This window comes from Trypanosoma equiperdum (genome assembly GCF_001457755.1).
Source record: "Trypanosoma equiperdum strain OVI genome assembly, contig: ctg_1877, whole genome shotgun sequence".
NCBI classification, from domain to species: Eukaryota; Euglenozoa; class Kinetoplastea; order Trypanosomatida; family Trypanosomatidae; genus Trypanosoma; species Trypanosoma equiperdum.
In genome coordinates, this window is record NW_027123923.1 from 40835 (window position 1) to 55058 (window position 14224).

The 14224-nt window shown below is 49.8% G+C and overlaps 6 protein-coding genes and 1 pseudogene across 7 annotated transcripts; all 7 read right to left on the reverse strand.

Annotated features, from left to right (window-relative positions):
* Positions 1 to 199: 199 nt before the first annotated feature.
* On the reverse strand, positions 200 to 1030 carry TEOVI_000551500 (uncharacterized protein; the record flags this gene model as incomplete). Its single annotated transcript, XM_067223446.1, has 1 exon — positions 200 to 1030. One exon carries the CDS (start codon positions 1028 to 1030, stop codon positions 200 to 202), a length of 831 nt encoding a protein of 276 aa, XP_067079547.1.
* A 570-nt stretch (positions 1031 to 1600) lies between these two features.
* TEOVI_000551600 (uncharacterized protein) lies at positions 1601 to 2446 on the reverse strand (the record flags this gene model as incomplete). Its single annotated transcript, XM_067223447.1, has 1 exon — positions 1601 to 2446. The coding sequence occupies one exon, from the start codon at positions 2444 to 2446 to the stop codon at positions 1601 to 1603; it is 846 nt and encodes a 281-aa protein (XP_067079548.1).
* Positions 2447 to 3432: 986 nt separating this feature from the next.
* Positions 3433 to 4245, reverse strand: TEOVI_000551700 (voltage-dependent anion-selective channel 1; the record flags this gene model as incomplete). Its single annotated transcript, XM_067223448.1, has 1 exon — positions 3433 to 4245. One exon carries the CDS (start codon positions 4243 to 4245, stop codon positions 3433 to 3435), a length of 813 nt encoding a protein of 270 aa, XP_067079549.1.
* Positions 4246 to 5756: 1511 nt separating this feature from the next.
* On the reverse strand, positions 5757 to 8255 carry TEOVI_000551800:pseudogene (annotated as a pseudogene). Its single transcript has one exon. A coding segment is annotated over exon 1 (2499 nt).
* A 368-nt stretch (positions 8256 to 8623) lies between these two features.
* On the reverse strand, positions 8624 to 9163 carry TEOVI_000551900 (Ribosome biogenesis protein SLX9, putative; the record flags this gene model as incomplete). The annotated part of the gene is made up of 1 exon (XM_067223449.1): positions 8624 to 9163. The coding sequence occupies one exon, from the start codon at positions 9161 to 9163 to the stop codon at positions 8624 to 8626; it is 540 nt and encodes a 179-aa protein (XP_067079550.1).
* Positions 9164 to 9663: 500 nt separating this feature from the next.
* TEOVI_000552000 (uncharacterized protein) lies at positions 9664 to 11391 on the reverse strand (the record flags this gene model as incomplete). Its single annotated transcript, XM_067223450.1, has 1 exon — positions 9664 to 11391. One exon carries the CDS (start codon positions 11389 to 11391, stop codon positions 9664 to 9666), a length of 1728 nt encoding a protein of 575 aa, XP_067079551.1.
* A 613-nt stretch (positions 11392 to 12004) lies between these two features.
* TEOVI_000552100 (uncharacterized protein) lies at positions 12005 to 12505 on the reverse strand (the record flags this gene model as incomplete). The annotated part of the gene is made up of 1 exon (XM_067223451.1): positions 12005 to 12505. The coding sequence occupies one exon, from the start codon at positions 12503 to 12505 to the stop codon at positions 12005 to 12007; it is 501 nt and encodes a 166-aa protein (XP_067079552.1).
* Positions 12506 to 14224: the final 1719 nt, after the last annotated feature.

The following is a 14224-nucleotide window of genomic DNA, read 5'->3' on the forward strand; positions in this document are numbered from 1 at the left end:
AAAATAGTTAAATGCTTTTTCATTCACCTGCTACCGACCTCGTAGCTCTTTTCCTTTTTCTTCCATTATAATACTTCTCACCCATACCACAATTGCGCACATTTTTGAAATATTTAACGTATGATCAACCCGTGCATGCGTAAAAACAGCAATCAATAAAATACTTTTACTCCCTTCTACTACAACTCCCTAACGCCATTTAATTGGTATTACGTGCTGCGGATTGTCCCATCTGCAACACTGCTTCATTTGGCAGCTCTTCCTCTTTCCCTGTAACAGTCATAATCCAGAAGGAAATATCCTCTTTGGTCTTCATGAACACCACAACACATATTAGAAAGCCACCGATGCCCACCATGATAATGGTTGAAATGGTACTTTCGTGGCAGAACTGACCAATACTGCAAGGAGGGTCCAGCCTCTTATACGGGACATTTTTCAAATTTTCCCCAATAAATATAGCCTGCGAGCTAAACGCAAGCATATCATTTCTTTTGGTGATGGGATGGAGCACTTCCGCAAGTGATACCATGCATTTAGTGGGAAACTTAATGGGGTCGTGTCTATTGTCAGAACTTCGCCTTCGGATTCTGTGTGCGTTTGTGTTCCACTCCATTGACGCACCAAAGTACAAACCGTATGCATAAAGGTTTTTGCGAAAGCTTATTTGCTCCTCTAGCAAGGAGATATCGCATTGCTTGTTGAGAGGACCACCATACGCGTCCCGTACGATCCAGAATTGTTTGCAGAAGCACCTTGAAAGATCCTCCAGTATGGCTTTGGTGATTTCATCCATGGTGCGTCTTGTAACCACTGCAAAATACCGTATTGAGGGACCCATAAGTATAAGTGAGGAATTAACACTGTCTTTTCTCTTTGCGCTTTCATCGCTGGTATTCGGTCCAGTTTCCGGTACAAGTCCCGAGTCTTCGGTTTCCTCCGCATCATCATCTTCATCCGGCGGGTCAGCCGAAGTCACGCCCATGAGGTAAATTAGAACAATGGCCGCTGCGAAGTAGCGACTTGACATGATATTGAGCACGAACCAAACCAGAAATTCAGCAGAATACAAAGGTATACGGGTGGTAATGAATGCCGACCAAAATAACCTCCCGTCCCCGACTCACTTATCCCGTTGCTAAACCTTCCCACTGAGAATAATTTCTTTCGGAGCGAGCATAAAACAAAGTAACAATAACAACAACAACAGCAACAACAAAGAAAGTACAAGAAAGAAACCACAGGGAGAATTATTCTCTTTGTGCAGGAGTCAAATTGTATACAAAAAAAAGTACCTAAAAAGGCAATAAATATAAAACTAGAAAAAAAATAATTAACATTTCGATCACTGGCCAACTTTCATCAACCTGTTAAATAACTCCCAAGCTTTCAGGGCAGGATTGGTAACTGCTTTTACAGATCAGTGTCCCCAAAGCCGCAATGAGGTTGCTTATCAGTTACGACATTAAAGAACAGATACACACGCCCACACACCACACGACGAAAGGAGAAAACAGAGGGCAAGTGATGCTTTCCCAATTTCATTCGGTTCATTCACCCCCTCCCCTCCGGTGTGGGTGTGTTGGATCGAAATACGGCGTTAAGTGTATAACGTGCGGCGAAAGCGGTGTCTTCGCCTGTGCTCCCGCCACCAACGCCATCCCAACCCCATTAAAACTCCAGCTCCTAAACCCCCCAAGTGGGCGGCGTGGCCAACAGTTTCGCCAGGTCCCCACCACCACCCCCATCCCGTACCTGATGATCCCGATGTGGGTTTTCCCCCGAGTGTTGCGGTAGCGAGTTTGAAGACCTCCAAAGCAGCTGCCATCCACACAGTAATCCAAGTGCCCCTGTAGGCTGCTCCAAACCCATGAATCGCGTATCCACCAGCGCTGGCTCCACACATGAAGGATGTATCCACCCGGTGCTTTCCCACACTGTACGTTACACTACCAACCCAGCTGTCAAACTGTGACTTAAGGGTGGAGAAGATACCTTCCTCTTCTTCATGAAAGAAACCGATGAGACCCTTCACAGAGAACATTCCCTTCCATCTCTTCCACTTCAACTGCGCGTAGTCAAAAAGCAGCTGCCCAGCAACACCGCTGACGCCCCCAATAATGAGAACGGCGGTTGCGCCCGCGGCCCCCCTGATGCTTTTCCACATGCCGCGGTCCGCTACACCGATCTGAAAGCAATCTTCCCCGAGCTCTAAGAGTGTGCACAATAGCAGCATCACGTTTCCCACAAAGTGTTCATCAGAAGCATGCACAAACATATGCGTTACGAGGACAAGCGGGTTACGCTTAAATGCCGAGACGGAAAAGCCATAGTCCTGCACACGTGCCAGGCACTGAAAAGGAGTTGGCCACTTTCCATCCGCAAAATGGACAAGCAAGCAAATCCATACGGGCGTCAGGCGGATTGCTATGCATGTGGGAATCATCACCGTCCCTGAGAAGTCACACAAATGCTCCCTCGCAACAATTCACGTCGTCTTCTTCCCGTGCGCCACTCGAGTCGGCGCAGCGCGACGAGTTCCTTTCACTTGGCGTGCAATTTAGTAATGAAGCACACCCTAACCCCTAAAGGAACAACAACGGACCTGTTAGGGTAAATGTCCCAGCTCCGTCCCACTGCACGCCACCGTTCCTAACCTTCGTTTCACAAAACCCCCTCTTTTTTTCCCCCCTCACCAGTATTGAGGCAACTGGGAGACTGACGTAGCCGACAGCAGAGACGGCAAGAGCTGGTTAGTTGAAGCCTTCACACACGGGTTAACACTGCGCGATCATCAACAACTACAACCTAGTTTCCGTACAAGCACTCGAGGCCTACAAAAACAACCACCAGACGGTAAGCAAAAGTCAAAGAATGAGAAGAAGTTCGTACAAAGCACTCTGAACGTAGGAAAAAAAAATGGAAGGGAAGGCAGTAAAGCAAGCAAAAAAGTGTAAAATGCGGGCGGCCACGCTAGACCAAGTAATTGTGTCAACACACAGATGCTAAAGTGAACAATCAAAAGACACTAGAAGAAGTGTGGGATGTGTTCACAGGTAACAGTCGAACGACAGAGATGAAAGGAAAACAAACGGATCAAAGGATGAAAAGTGGAAAGGCGAGAGGCGAATAGGGATTGTTGGCTCCCTCTTCCCAGGTGGCGAAAACATGTTCACTTAAAGTCTTTTTGACTTTTTCTACACCGTACTAGAACCCCCTTTAACTTAACCAGTAGCCATATAAAGAATCATATATTAAAATACCTACAATCTGCTACAGCCGAAGAGTGAAGCAGTACAACAGACACGATTATATTTATGTCCACGTGACCCAACGCAACAGCAGAAAAGGGGGAAAAGCTGCTTAAGTCGAGCAGTTAACGGTGCGCAAATTGACACAGGCACATCAACTGCAAACATCAGCATGTTCGCTCTACGAATGGGTAATAAGGACACCGGGTTTGAGGCTCTTATCCACTGTCACCGCAACAGTCCAGTTATCAATGAGTTTCGCAATATACACTGCTGCCCATTCAAGTTTCTTGTTTACACGCGCCTTGAGCACGTTGCCCTTCACCAGAACACAGTCTGCTTCCACACCAACAACACCTGTCCATGGCTGGCCACGTCCGCACACAACCTCAGCACCAACAACGACACGGTGGGGGCACTTTGGCACACGAGCAGTGATACTGGTGGTGTATGTGTTGAGTTTATTTGTGCGGACGGCTGCCGTGTAACCGCAGCGCGCGTAGCGGCACGAAGCAGTCCAATCACAGTTGCCTTTTGCTCCCAAATTGTAGAGAGCACCGCAGCCAACGCTGCAGTATGGCCCGATAGCTGTACCAGCACCAACTTCCAACGTTTTTTTCGTCAGTTTTTCATGCAGGGAAAGGAGACCCTGAAAGTTTCCTTCATGGCTCACCTCGTAGTTCCCATTTTTGTTCACCACACCCTCAATTTTGTGGCCTTTATAGTGGTACGTCACAGTTCCAGTGACATTTGAGGTAGATGTTGCGTACGTGCCCTTCAAGGCCGCACCGCACTGACTGATCGTATATTCCAGATCTGTTGAAAATGCGCCATCGGATGTGACGGTGGGGTTCAGGATGAGTTTATCCTTGGGACCTTTGAACTTGGACTCCAGTTTCCACTTTTGCGCACTGCTGTAGTTCTTTGTCAGTAGGTCTTTCGCATCCTTGTGGTAGTCCTTATACAGGACGAGGGATTTTGCAGGTGCAAACATCCTTGTAACGGAAAGTTGTTTGAATAATAAAGAATATTAGCTAGTGACGATAAGGGTGTGGTAAAATAGATGGAAAGGGGGAAACGAGAGGCTTGAGCGACAGGTCACACGACAGGTGTAAGAAGTCATTATTTATGCAGTGTGACAATTTCCGTTGGCCGAACGGTCCCAACTGTTCTCGACAAGCGTCCTCCGAGTGTTATCTGTTGAATGTACAAAGGTAATCTGGCACCGAATAGTTGATTGGCGAGTAGACGGCACTGCATTGCGTGATCTGGGAGCGCCGCACCGGAAGTGGGCTCAGGCACAAACTGCGAGGTGCCGCGGCACATTTTTGCTATTGCACCGATTTGAAAGGAACGAACTCATTGGGGGGGGGGCCGTCGAGAACCTTGCGATATAAGGTGGAGCTTTCGGGCGTAAAAGCTGCTAATGTGCAGTCACCCATACGAAAAAAAATAAAAAATAAACCACCCTTTTTGCCTCACAAGTATGTTCAAATCGGCAGAAAGTCGGGGACTAAACATGCACCACCGAAAGAACGCACACGATCTTCATAAAATCAGTGGTGTCATCATCCCACCCATCTTTCTGCAGTACAAGTAATGGTGGTGGAAGAGATGATGGTAGCGTCACTTTAAAGTAGAAGCGCTATTTAGTTCCGTCGCGAGCTAGTGTGAAAGTAAAAATACAAAAGGATCATATGAGTATTCAAGTCCCGACACTCACGTTGGGCACACATGTCTGCGGCATCTCCAGTACTTTTTCCCCATCAAAACAACACCCATCTTCGTGCGCCGACGCGCGGGCGGAAGCACATCTAAGAACATCACGCGTTTGTGTGTTTGTACGCAATACGGCGTGCACGTGAGTGCCGAATGAAAGAAACTTCAGAAAGGATAAGGGGCACAAAGGAATCATTGCAGTGAATAAAACAAAAAAAAAGAGTAATGATGGCAGATGACATTTTGTGGGTGTGAGACGAACAGGGCAAGAACTAAAAAAATAAAACGGGAAGGATCGTTACCCCCGCGTTGGAGTCGTATGGTGTGTATGTTTGCTCTTAATAATAAGTACCACAGCCGTTTGGACACTTACCCAAACAGTCACGGCCGCTGAACTTCCATGTAGTGAGACCATCACGCCTTCCTGTGGGTCCACTTCCCTTGTTGAAACCGTTCTTAATGTTAGTAGCCTGAATACATTCTAACGTGCGGGCACGCAAGAGCGAGAAAACAAAACATCTTCCGCGAAACAACGTTGCCCGCAGCTCGTGGTGCACCCGTAGCGCAAACCAACAAACAGTGCGCATTTAATAATTTGGACAATTGCCACATGCGCTAGTCAAGCATATACGTAAACAACCGCAGCATGAACCAATCAACCATGCCTCTTGATGACTAAACACATGCGAAGCACTCGAGCAAGCAGTTTACCGGTCCTCGCGTATTCATTGAGGCAGTGCCGGGGCTGTGATCGATACCGTTCTGATGAAACTTCAACTGTGAGCCTCACATAGGGTCCGAAACACCGTGCCTGCGGGATCTATGTACTGCAGCCTCTTGAAGTACCTGCCGAAGTAACAGCAAACCGTAGGGAATCAAACGCGCCTCTCCTGCACCCGGCGCTGCGTGGGATGCCCTGTCACCCCCTAACGCATCAGGTTCCTCGCCGCCAGTTTCTTGTGCGTAGTTGGGCACTGAACCACTTAAGCCCGTGAGTGTCCTACTGCCCCTGGCGCCGGCAACATTCGTTGAAAAAGCAGGAGCATATATGTCTTCAGTTTTGTGCAGAAGTGGCTGCGGTTGAAACGCCGCCGTCACTTCATTTGTGGCCTTGCAGGTGCCGCCTTCAAATGGATGTTCGGTAAGTTCACCGGATGCTGGAAAGAGTCGTGCATAAGTCGGTGGCAACGGAGCAGCGGAACATGACGAGGGTGGCTGCTCCCGGCCACGATTACCGCTCTTGTCATCCGCATCATCGGCAGGGCCGCTTTGACCTCGACCTTCTCTGCCACGCTGCGTCGAGCCGCCTACTGAAATCGGGGGTGCCGTGTGCGCTTCCCACGGGTGTGAGGTGGTGCTCTCCCCGCTTTGCTTGCTCACCGAAGCGGGACCCGCGCTCGCTCCCGTGGCTTCTGTGAGCGTAGAGCCTCCACACGTTCCTATGTCATCATCGGTTACTATGGTGCTTACGCCAGCAGCAAGTGGGCATGATGTGCGCGATGCCGCACCAGCGTAGGAGTCTTGCAGGGTGCTGGACTTCAAACCGGCGTGATCAGCATTAATGGCGCCGGCACATTGACGCGTAGTGGGGGGGAGGGCCGTTATCTTGGACAACATCGAGCGGTTTAATGGACCGTCATCCTTTTGCCCTGTGAGCATCGGCGACTTTGCACAACCAACGTCGACCATCTCGATTAGTTGGCTAGGGGCCTTCAATTCGCCTTCACTTTCATCCACCAAGTCCCCTCGAGTTACAGGTGAACTGGAAACCTCTTTGCCCAAGACTGGTGTCACGGGCGTAACGGTTGCACTAACGGACACGTGTGAGTGGGGTGCCTCCTCTACATCGTGCATACTTCTTTCCTCTTTACTGCAAAAGTCTGTCCCAGATATGGAAACGACACCATCTTCAGTGCGAAAAAGACTTTCAACGGTGTCTTCTGCGGCCGCATTGGGTGAGGGTTCGTGCAGTGATGCTTCTAGCTTATCAGTCGGTAAACGGGGGCCGTTCAACACCTCCCCACGTGGCTGCTCGCGCTGTTTACCCCACCAACACTGCAGATCACCAACTTCACCGTTATGATAACGGTGAACATTTTTACTATTGCTATAGTCAGCACTTCTTCCAACGTCACTGCTGTCGGTTCTGTCGCCGCCCCTCCCGTTCTCATGTAATGCCATTTCGCCCGCCGTACTGCACAACGAAAAGGTGGTGCCATCAGCGGGAAGTTCTTCACTGCAATGGATAGGTTCTCTCTGCCCTTTACACCCTCCTTGTTGCACGTCTAAGCAAGGTGGGCTGTCAACCAGTTCAGTTTGCGTATCGCTTTCAGCAGCCTCGGGCACTTTCAAGTTATCCACTGTCTCGGAGGCGCTGACCTTCCCATTAGTGTCGTGACCTTTACTGAGAGCCATTTCATCCCCGCACGTTAGCGGCCGTCCTGTCTCTTCTCCTATTCTCCTGCCCGACATCAGCCCACTCGTGGCCCCGTCACTGTGTTCAATGTTGGTAGTCAATCTCCCTTTGTTCGTCTCGGGTCCGGCCGCAGGATAGCCGTCTTTACCCTTAGCCTCACCAAAGCCCTCGTCTCGTGCTGTTGGCGGTTCCTCCATGAGGGTTTCGTCATTCCATATAATTCCCCTCGTGCGATTTCTGGAGGGCGGGGCGCGTCCACCGGAGGGAGTAGATGATTTTTTAGGAGAGTTAGGAGTTGTGCAGTCCGTAACCTCCCCATGAAGACCCAGGAAACGAACCCGTCGGTGAACAGCACTTTCCAAATCAACCCACTGCGAGTCCGCTACGGAAACAACCGCGGATAGAATGATTTGTAAACACGCAACCTTTTCAGCTACTTGATCATTGCACACGTTCACCTCTCCTCCTACACAGGGCGACGAAGCGCAGAGGGTGGCGAGAGAGTCAACCACACCAATGGCCCGTCGAACCGCTGCGAGAGCCTCTTCCGATGGATTACCAAAATCGCCGCTGTAAGGTCCTTCAATATGCGGCTCGGATGGAAGTGAAAGAGGAGCTGGGGATGAACCCGCCGCGGCGGTACACTGTCTTTGATATCGTTCGTAGTGTGGTTGCCCTGACATGGTCTTTAGAACGATTCTTCCCCTCCTGTTTACACCAGAAACTGCCTTTACCAAGGGTATCCACGTGCATGGGGGAAAAAGGAAATGAGTGGGCAAGCATAAGAAGAAACTCAACCGAGAGTCTTTGTGTGCCAGAGCATAAAATAAGTGTGTGAACAACAAAGTGCGACACATACAAACGAGCATCACATACCAACAGTTTTATACGTCTGTTTATCAATAACTCGGACTTTAATCACAGCGACTGTGTCATACGCCATAACCCAGCGGTAACGACGCTGGCAGGGGAGTTAGTAGAGTACTGCGCCGTGCTGCTCCGCAGCAACCTCTCCACGCCAATGACGACCCCCTTCCCCGTAAAGACCTACCCATGCACACTTACCAGTTTCGATCAGCGGAAAGGCCACATTACTTTGTAAAAGCGATGCGCACAATGACAACAACAGCAAAAAAGTGTGAACTTACGGCAACAAGCTAAACTCGAAAGAGTCTTGTTCCTCGCCCCTCACCCACCTCTTTCCGTTTTACGACGTGCCACAAGGGTGCCACAATTGTCATTCCCTTTTAACCCTCCCTACATCCGGTGTCTGCGGCTGCAGGAAATCCATGGCAGTACTTAGATGCTCATCGATGGCAGTGAACGGGTCTGCTACAAAGGCAGGCATCTGTGTGACTTGATCAAAGAGGGCCAACTCCTCTCGTGCCGTATTCATGCGGTTTGTTGCCGCCGTGATCCGAGAATTCGACTCGATTACACGAGAGGCAACCCTCGCTGCCGCGCGGCGTGTCTGCGCCTGCGGGCTTCTCTTACCCCGTCGACTAGAGTTAGTTCCTGTGCCGTGAGACGGTCCAGATGGTTTACCACCTTCTTTCAGCACGACGGTGGATGCAGAAGTTGCAGCGACCTTATTAGCCTTGCCGGTACTTACTTTTTTCCCCTCACGTCGTTCCTTCTTTGCCCCGGTTGTGCCGCCGACTAGTCTTGACGGCTTCATTTTTTCGGTTACTGCAGTTTTGGAGCGGTCACCAACGGATTTATTGTCGGCTTGCTTTACCGCTGGCCTCCGGGGCCCCTGAGAACGAGGCTTCACCATTTGCTAAGAGTCTCATCAGATGTTTTGAGTAGGTAGGGACATGAGAGTGGAGAAAGGGGTTGAAAGCAAGTATGGGTTGTGACTGCTGCATGCTGCACATATGCACGAGAGAGCATCGAGTTCAGCATTAGTAGTGGTTGAACTCCAATCGTGTCCTTCCAGCCGTAGGAGCCGTGGGAAAGCGCTGTAGTCGGACCCACTTCACCTTTGGCCGTTCAAAGGAAACTTTAAACAAGTGAGCGTAGTTCAAATAAATCCAAAAGATGAAAGGAAGTTACAAAGCGGCAACCAAGCTATACGGAGGCGACCCTGACGGAAAGTGGGTGTTTGTGAAGAAAGGCTAAAAGAGGGGTATTAAAATAAAATATACATCCATCGGATGAAAAGGCTGTGAAGAACAAAGAAAAATAGGCAAACAGGGTACTGTGTCAACCTTGTCCACACCCTGCTGAGCCAAAAAAGGAAAGATAGGCGAGTGCCGTTGTTTCCGCCCTTTTCGCTCACCAAAAAACGCGGAGCAGGCCATATTTCATTGCTTCCGCTAGCGCTTGTGGTGACTCGGTTACGCGACGCCCACGGAGTAGAAACGACGACCTCGGCAGCGGTGCCCACACCTCAGCCAGTTTGAGTACGCCATCAGAAGATTGCACCTCCCCGCTGTTCTGCAACTGTTTGCTATTTCTACTCTCTTTACGCTGCGACGCACCGCAGCTCAGGAAGCGGAGGTGATTCGTGTGAGGGTGGTCACGAGAGCCTTGCTGTGGCTGCATATTGGTTGTTTCTAGTAGCTGCTCAGCAACAACTAACTTCTCAGAAGCGGTTAATGCGGTGCCGGAAGCATAATAATATAAAATAGTGGAAAGTGACCCCATTAGGGCGCCCTTTGCTTGACTTTGTGGGAAAAAATTAGCGCGCAACGTGCGACACAACGACTGCCGTGCCCACAAAAGGGGTGCAACAGCATCACGTGCCGCGTCAGCGACACTGGTACGATGCCCTATTGTTGCTTCTTCAGTTTGTGGCCACAATGTGGTATGTGGCTTGCACAGCCACTCATGGTGATCCGTTCCTGTATTGAAGCGAAGCGCAAAAAATGTGCTCTCACAGCAAGGGCGGATGATCCACACGCCCACACCCACACTATCGCTGGATGCGAACCTTGGTTCCCTTTCTGCCTCATCAGCGCCAGATGAAAAGTTATCCCCGCCTTTGTGAGTCCTAAACGGGGTGTCAGCAGCGGAGTTTTGGTGCGATAGGCAGTGTGGACACGACAGCTCACCGTTTCTTTGCTGTCGACGGATGTGAGAAGCAAAGTCTTTCAAGTTCAACGTCTCCGTGCCGGGATCGGTCAACCCCGGAATGTGGTGCAGCACCGCAACATGTTGAAGCCATACGGGGTGGTTTGACATCTTCTTTTCCTTCTCGGAATGGCGCTTGGTGCTGTTACTCTTGTTGCGGCTGGCGATGATGCCGCCGCGGTGAGGCCACCCTTTATCAGAGCGGCGGAAACCACCGAACTCCCGCAGGAAGCCGCCGTCTTCCATGACAGCACGTGCCATACCCGTTTGGCATCTTCTCGTCATTTGGCTGTCCGGAAGAAGGAAACGTGGTGGAATGAAAATATTGTACACGGCGGGGGTAACAAATATCTTTGGAACGCCATTCGACCCCCCAGTGATCCTACTGTTGAAATCGCTGACCTTCTTTTCTCCACATTCCGCTTGAATGGAGGTGCTAACTCTTTGCAACTGGACGCGCTCCCACGGGATCGGTTGGCAGCACGCGCGCAGTCGGCCAACCGTAATAAATGCATGGCTTCGCGCACTGTCACGAGTACCTAACGGGATCGGGCCCCTCTTATTGATATCATCGGCGTTGTGGACGGCACGGGCTACTTTTACTTCCTCCGCTGCTCGTTTTGGGGGAAATATTATCTCCAACCGCTCTAATATAGTGGAGGGTGTAAGAACTATTTCACTGCAGCGCCTCTCGCCGCGAACTGCAAGACGTGGCGGCAAGGTATATGTGTTGACCGTTTCACGCATCTCGGCTTTGACGGTGTGGTCGGTTTTTGAAGTCGGTACCTTCCCGCGGTCGTTGGGCGGCGGCTTTGAGTCCAACAATGTGAAGGAGTGGAGCGGTACCACGCGCAGATGTGAAAATATCGATTTCAGCAGAGCGGTGGAGCGCTGCAAGAACAATGGCGGCGAGCGCAAAAGGCCACACATGAGAGGGCGACAGAAATGCCGTTCCCCTGCTACTCAAGCACTTGTCTTAAGCACGTGGGGAAGAAGAGTTTGGTTTTGCATGGATGTGTCGTAATGGAAAATAAGTATGGTAGAAGCAATCGTGTGAACAGGTTACTAATCGAATAAGCATGAGGGTTCACTTGATGAGTCTACATAGTTGGACTGAGTTATACAGAAAAAAAGGGAAGGAAGAAAAAAAGATACACTCACTGCACTAACTACAATGTGTGTCATCCATCCGTACCAAAATACACTGCCACTCACATGAAAGCATGATTGCCGTAAGATGGTGACACGCATATCCCAGCCCCTTAAACCCCTTAAATGCCTATGGGAAAGGGAGACCGCGGCAGTCTTATTGACCAAAGATAGACGTACGATAGATGTCAACGGCCCCCTTTGAAGCAGCCAAGCAAGCAACTGGACAATGATGACGATCGGCTACCGCGCAGTGAACGCTGTAAAAACAACACTCTGGGGACCCGCCGCATAAAATAGGTACGAAACGAATAGGTAACAGAACCAAAGGTGTAGACGACGTTGAGAACTGCGATAAAATGACAGAGGGGGGGGGGTAAGGAAAGGGCTACCATTATTCGTCATCGTCATCAGCAGAGTTGTTCCTCTCCCCGTTGCTCCAAAGATCTGTGCTTACCCCTTGGCGACGGACCAGTTCTTCGACATACTCTGATGAAGGAATTTCATCCCTTAACTGATTGAGCGAGGGCAAAATGCGATCCAATTGTGATGCACTCGGTGGATCCAAATCTGCGGGGAAGCACTCCGAGTTGCTATCACTAAATAAAGCGCGGCCCTTTGTTTCTGCGGCATCGGGTGTGATGTTCCTCCCATGAGGTGAAGGGAGTGTCTTTTTGTTTTGAAAAACTGACCGCCGGGAATTAGTAAATGCGACAGCCTGGATATTTGCTATCATTGCCATGGCAGCGAGGGGTCGGTATGAGGGACCTCCAGCCCCACCACATGTCGAAAATTCCACTACTCCATTGCAAGAGGAAGAGGCAGTTGAGGATGAACGTATTCGGAGGCGGCGCACGCCTAAGGCAAGAATCCTTTCAGAGGTACGCGGAGACATCGCGAAAGAGGGTCGCCCACGGTTGCAAACCAAAGCTTAACTTCTAAAGGCAGGTGTCTTCGTTCTGCACACACAAAAACAAATGGCACCGCACGCCTAAGTCAGTTACCACCAAACAGCTGATGTGTGACCACAATTTTTGTATCTACCTCACCCCACTTCCCACCTACGGACGAATTACCACAAAAATGTCACCTACGACTTTGGGTTCGAGAGGGTCAGTCTGAAAAAGGAAGACAAACGAGTAAAAATAAGAGAGAAGTGATGGAAACAAGGAAGAAAAGCGATTAAAAGGTAGTGGCTCCGAAGTGCACTTTACTCATGCACATCTCAGGCCATTTCCCCTATTTACTGCCCCCAGAAATGCAAAGTCACGCTCCCAGAGCTCCCAGAGAACCCGAGTCTCTGGAATAAACAACGGCACGCATACCAGAACACGGGATAACCATCGACCATTCGTTACTGCTCGCAGAAGCAACAAGCACCACTTCCCCACTCGTTACTGTGACCCATCCACTTCACTGACATTTGTACCAGTGAGGATTGCCGCTTTTAACAAAAGTGGCAAGGATACCGTACCGCACTGAGGACGTTGCCACACATAACCGAACTCCGAAGAGCTTTTTCCTTTTAATTATTCCTGACCGCAGTGACGACTGTGGCAAATACAATCGTACTTCATACAACAGAGGCGACAAAGCGGGGCGCTGGGTTTTGGCAGACTCCCGTTCGGGCAGTCAGTAGCCGTGCTGGTTTGCGTAACACCGGCACGCACGCGGATAAAACAAAAGCCGAGCATGCATAAAGAAGTGGTTGCAAGCCTTGCACGGCCGCATGCCTCTAAGAACCTGACGATATGGGAGTTTTTTCAGAGGACCCCATCCAATGAGCTCTCTCAGGTGTTGATGTGAAGTTTCCCCCTATTATTCCTGTTCCTGTTCGTGTTCCCACTCTTTCCCACATTTTCCATCTGGCTTTGCGCATGAATTCAAGAAAGTGTACACGTATCAATGCGCCGCAGAGCCGCAACCGCACGGGACCTCACGCAACTGGCACACAGCGGGCATTAGCGCACAAAAGACAACACATCCCCTTCTCGACGTGAACCGCCTCATCTCACCAAACATATGTTAAAACCTTTTTTTTTAACAAAAAGAAAATACGTCGCAGGAGGTGTTCTGAAAAGAATGAGGGAAACAAATATTTCCCTGCTGTATTGCCCATTTAGCGACTTCCGCAGAGTTGGTGGGTGCAACAGTAAATCAAGCAAAGATGCGCACGCAGATGTGCGTTGTCCTTGCTGCACACTTCATTGGGGAGATGCCCATTACAACAACCTGTTTCGTTTAGCTGGGTATATCGATGGCAAGATTTATGATTCTCTCTTGTTCCTTTCCATATTCTTACATCAGAGCAACAAGAGATCAGACTGCTAAGAAGAGGGAGTCATGACGGAAAAGTAAGGCATTTATTAGTAACGATAAGGGAGAATACGGGAACATGTCTTACGAGGCAATGCCATAACGATCGTCAAGTGACAGTGACAGTGGCACAACGTGTTAGGGAAGGGGGAAACAATCCGTTAATTTGCAGAAATAGCGGACGCCTAACAGGAATACAATCAACAACAAGTGGGGCCGGGTGGGGAAAGAAATAGTAAAGCGAGCGAAGGGAAAGAAAATAGAAGGGTACACGATTAATAACAAAAGGAAAAAAAAA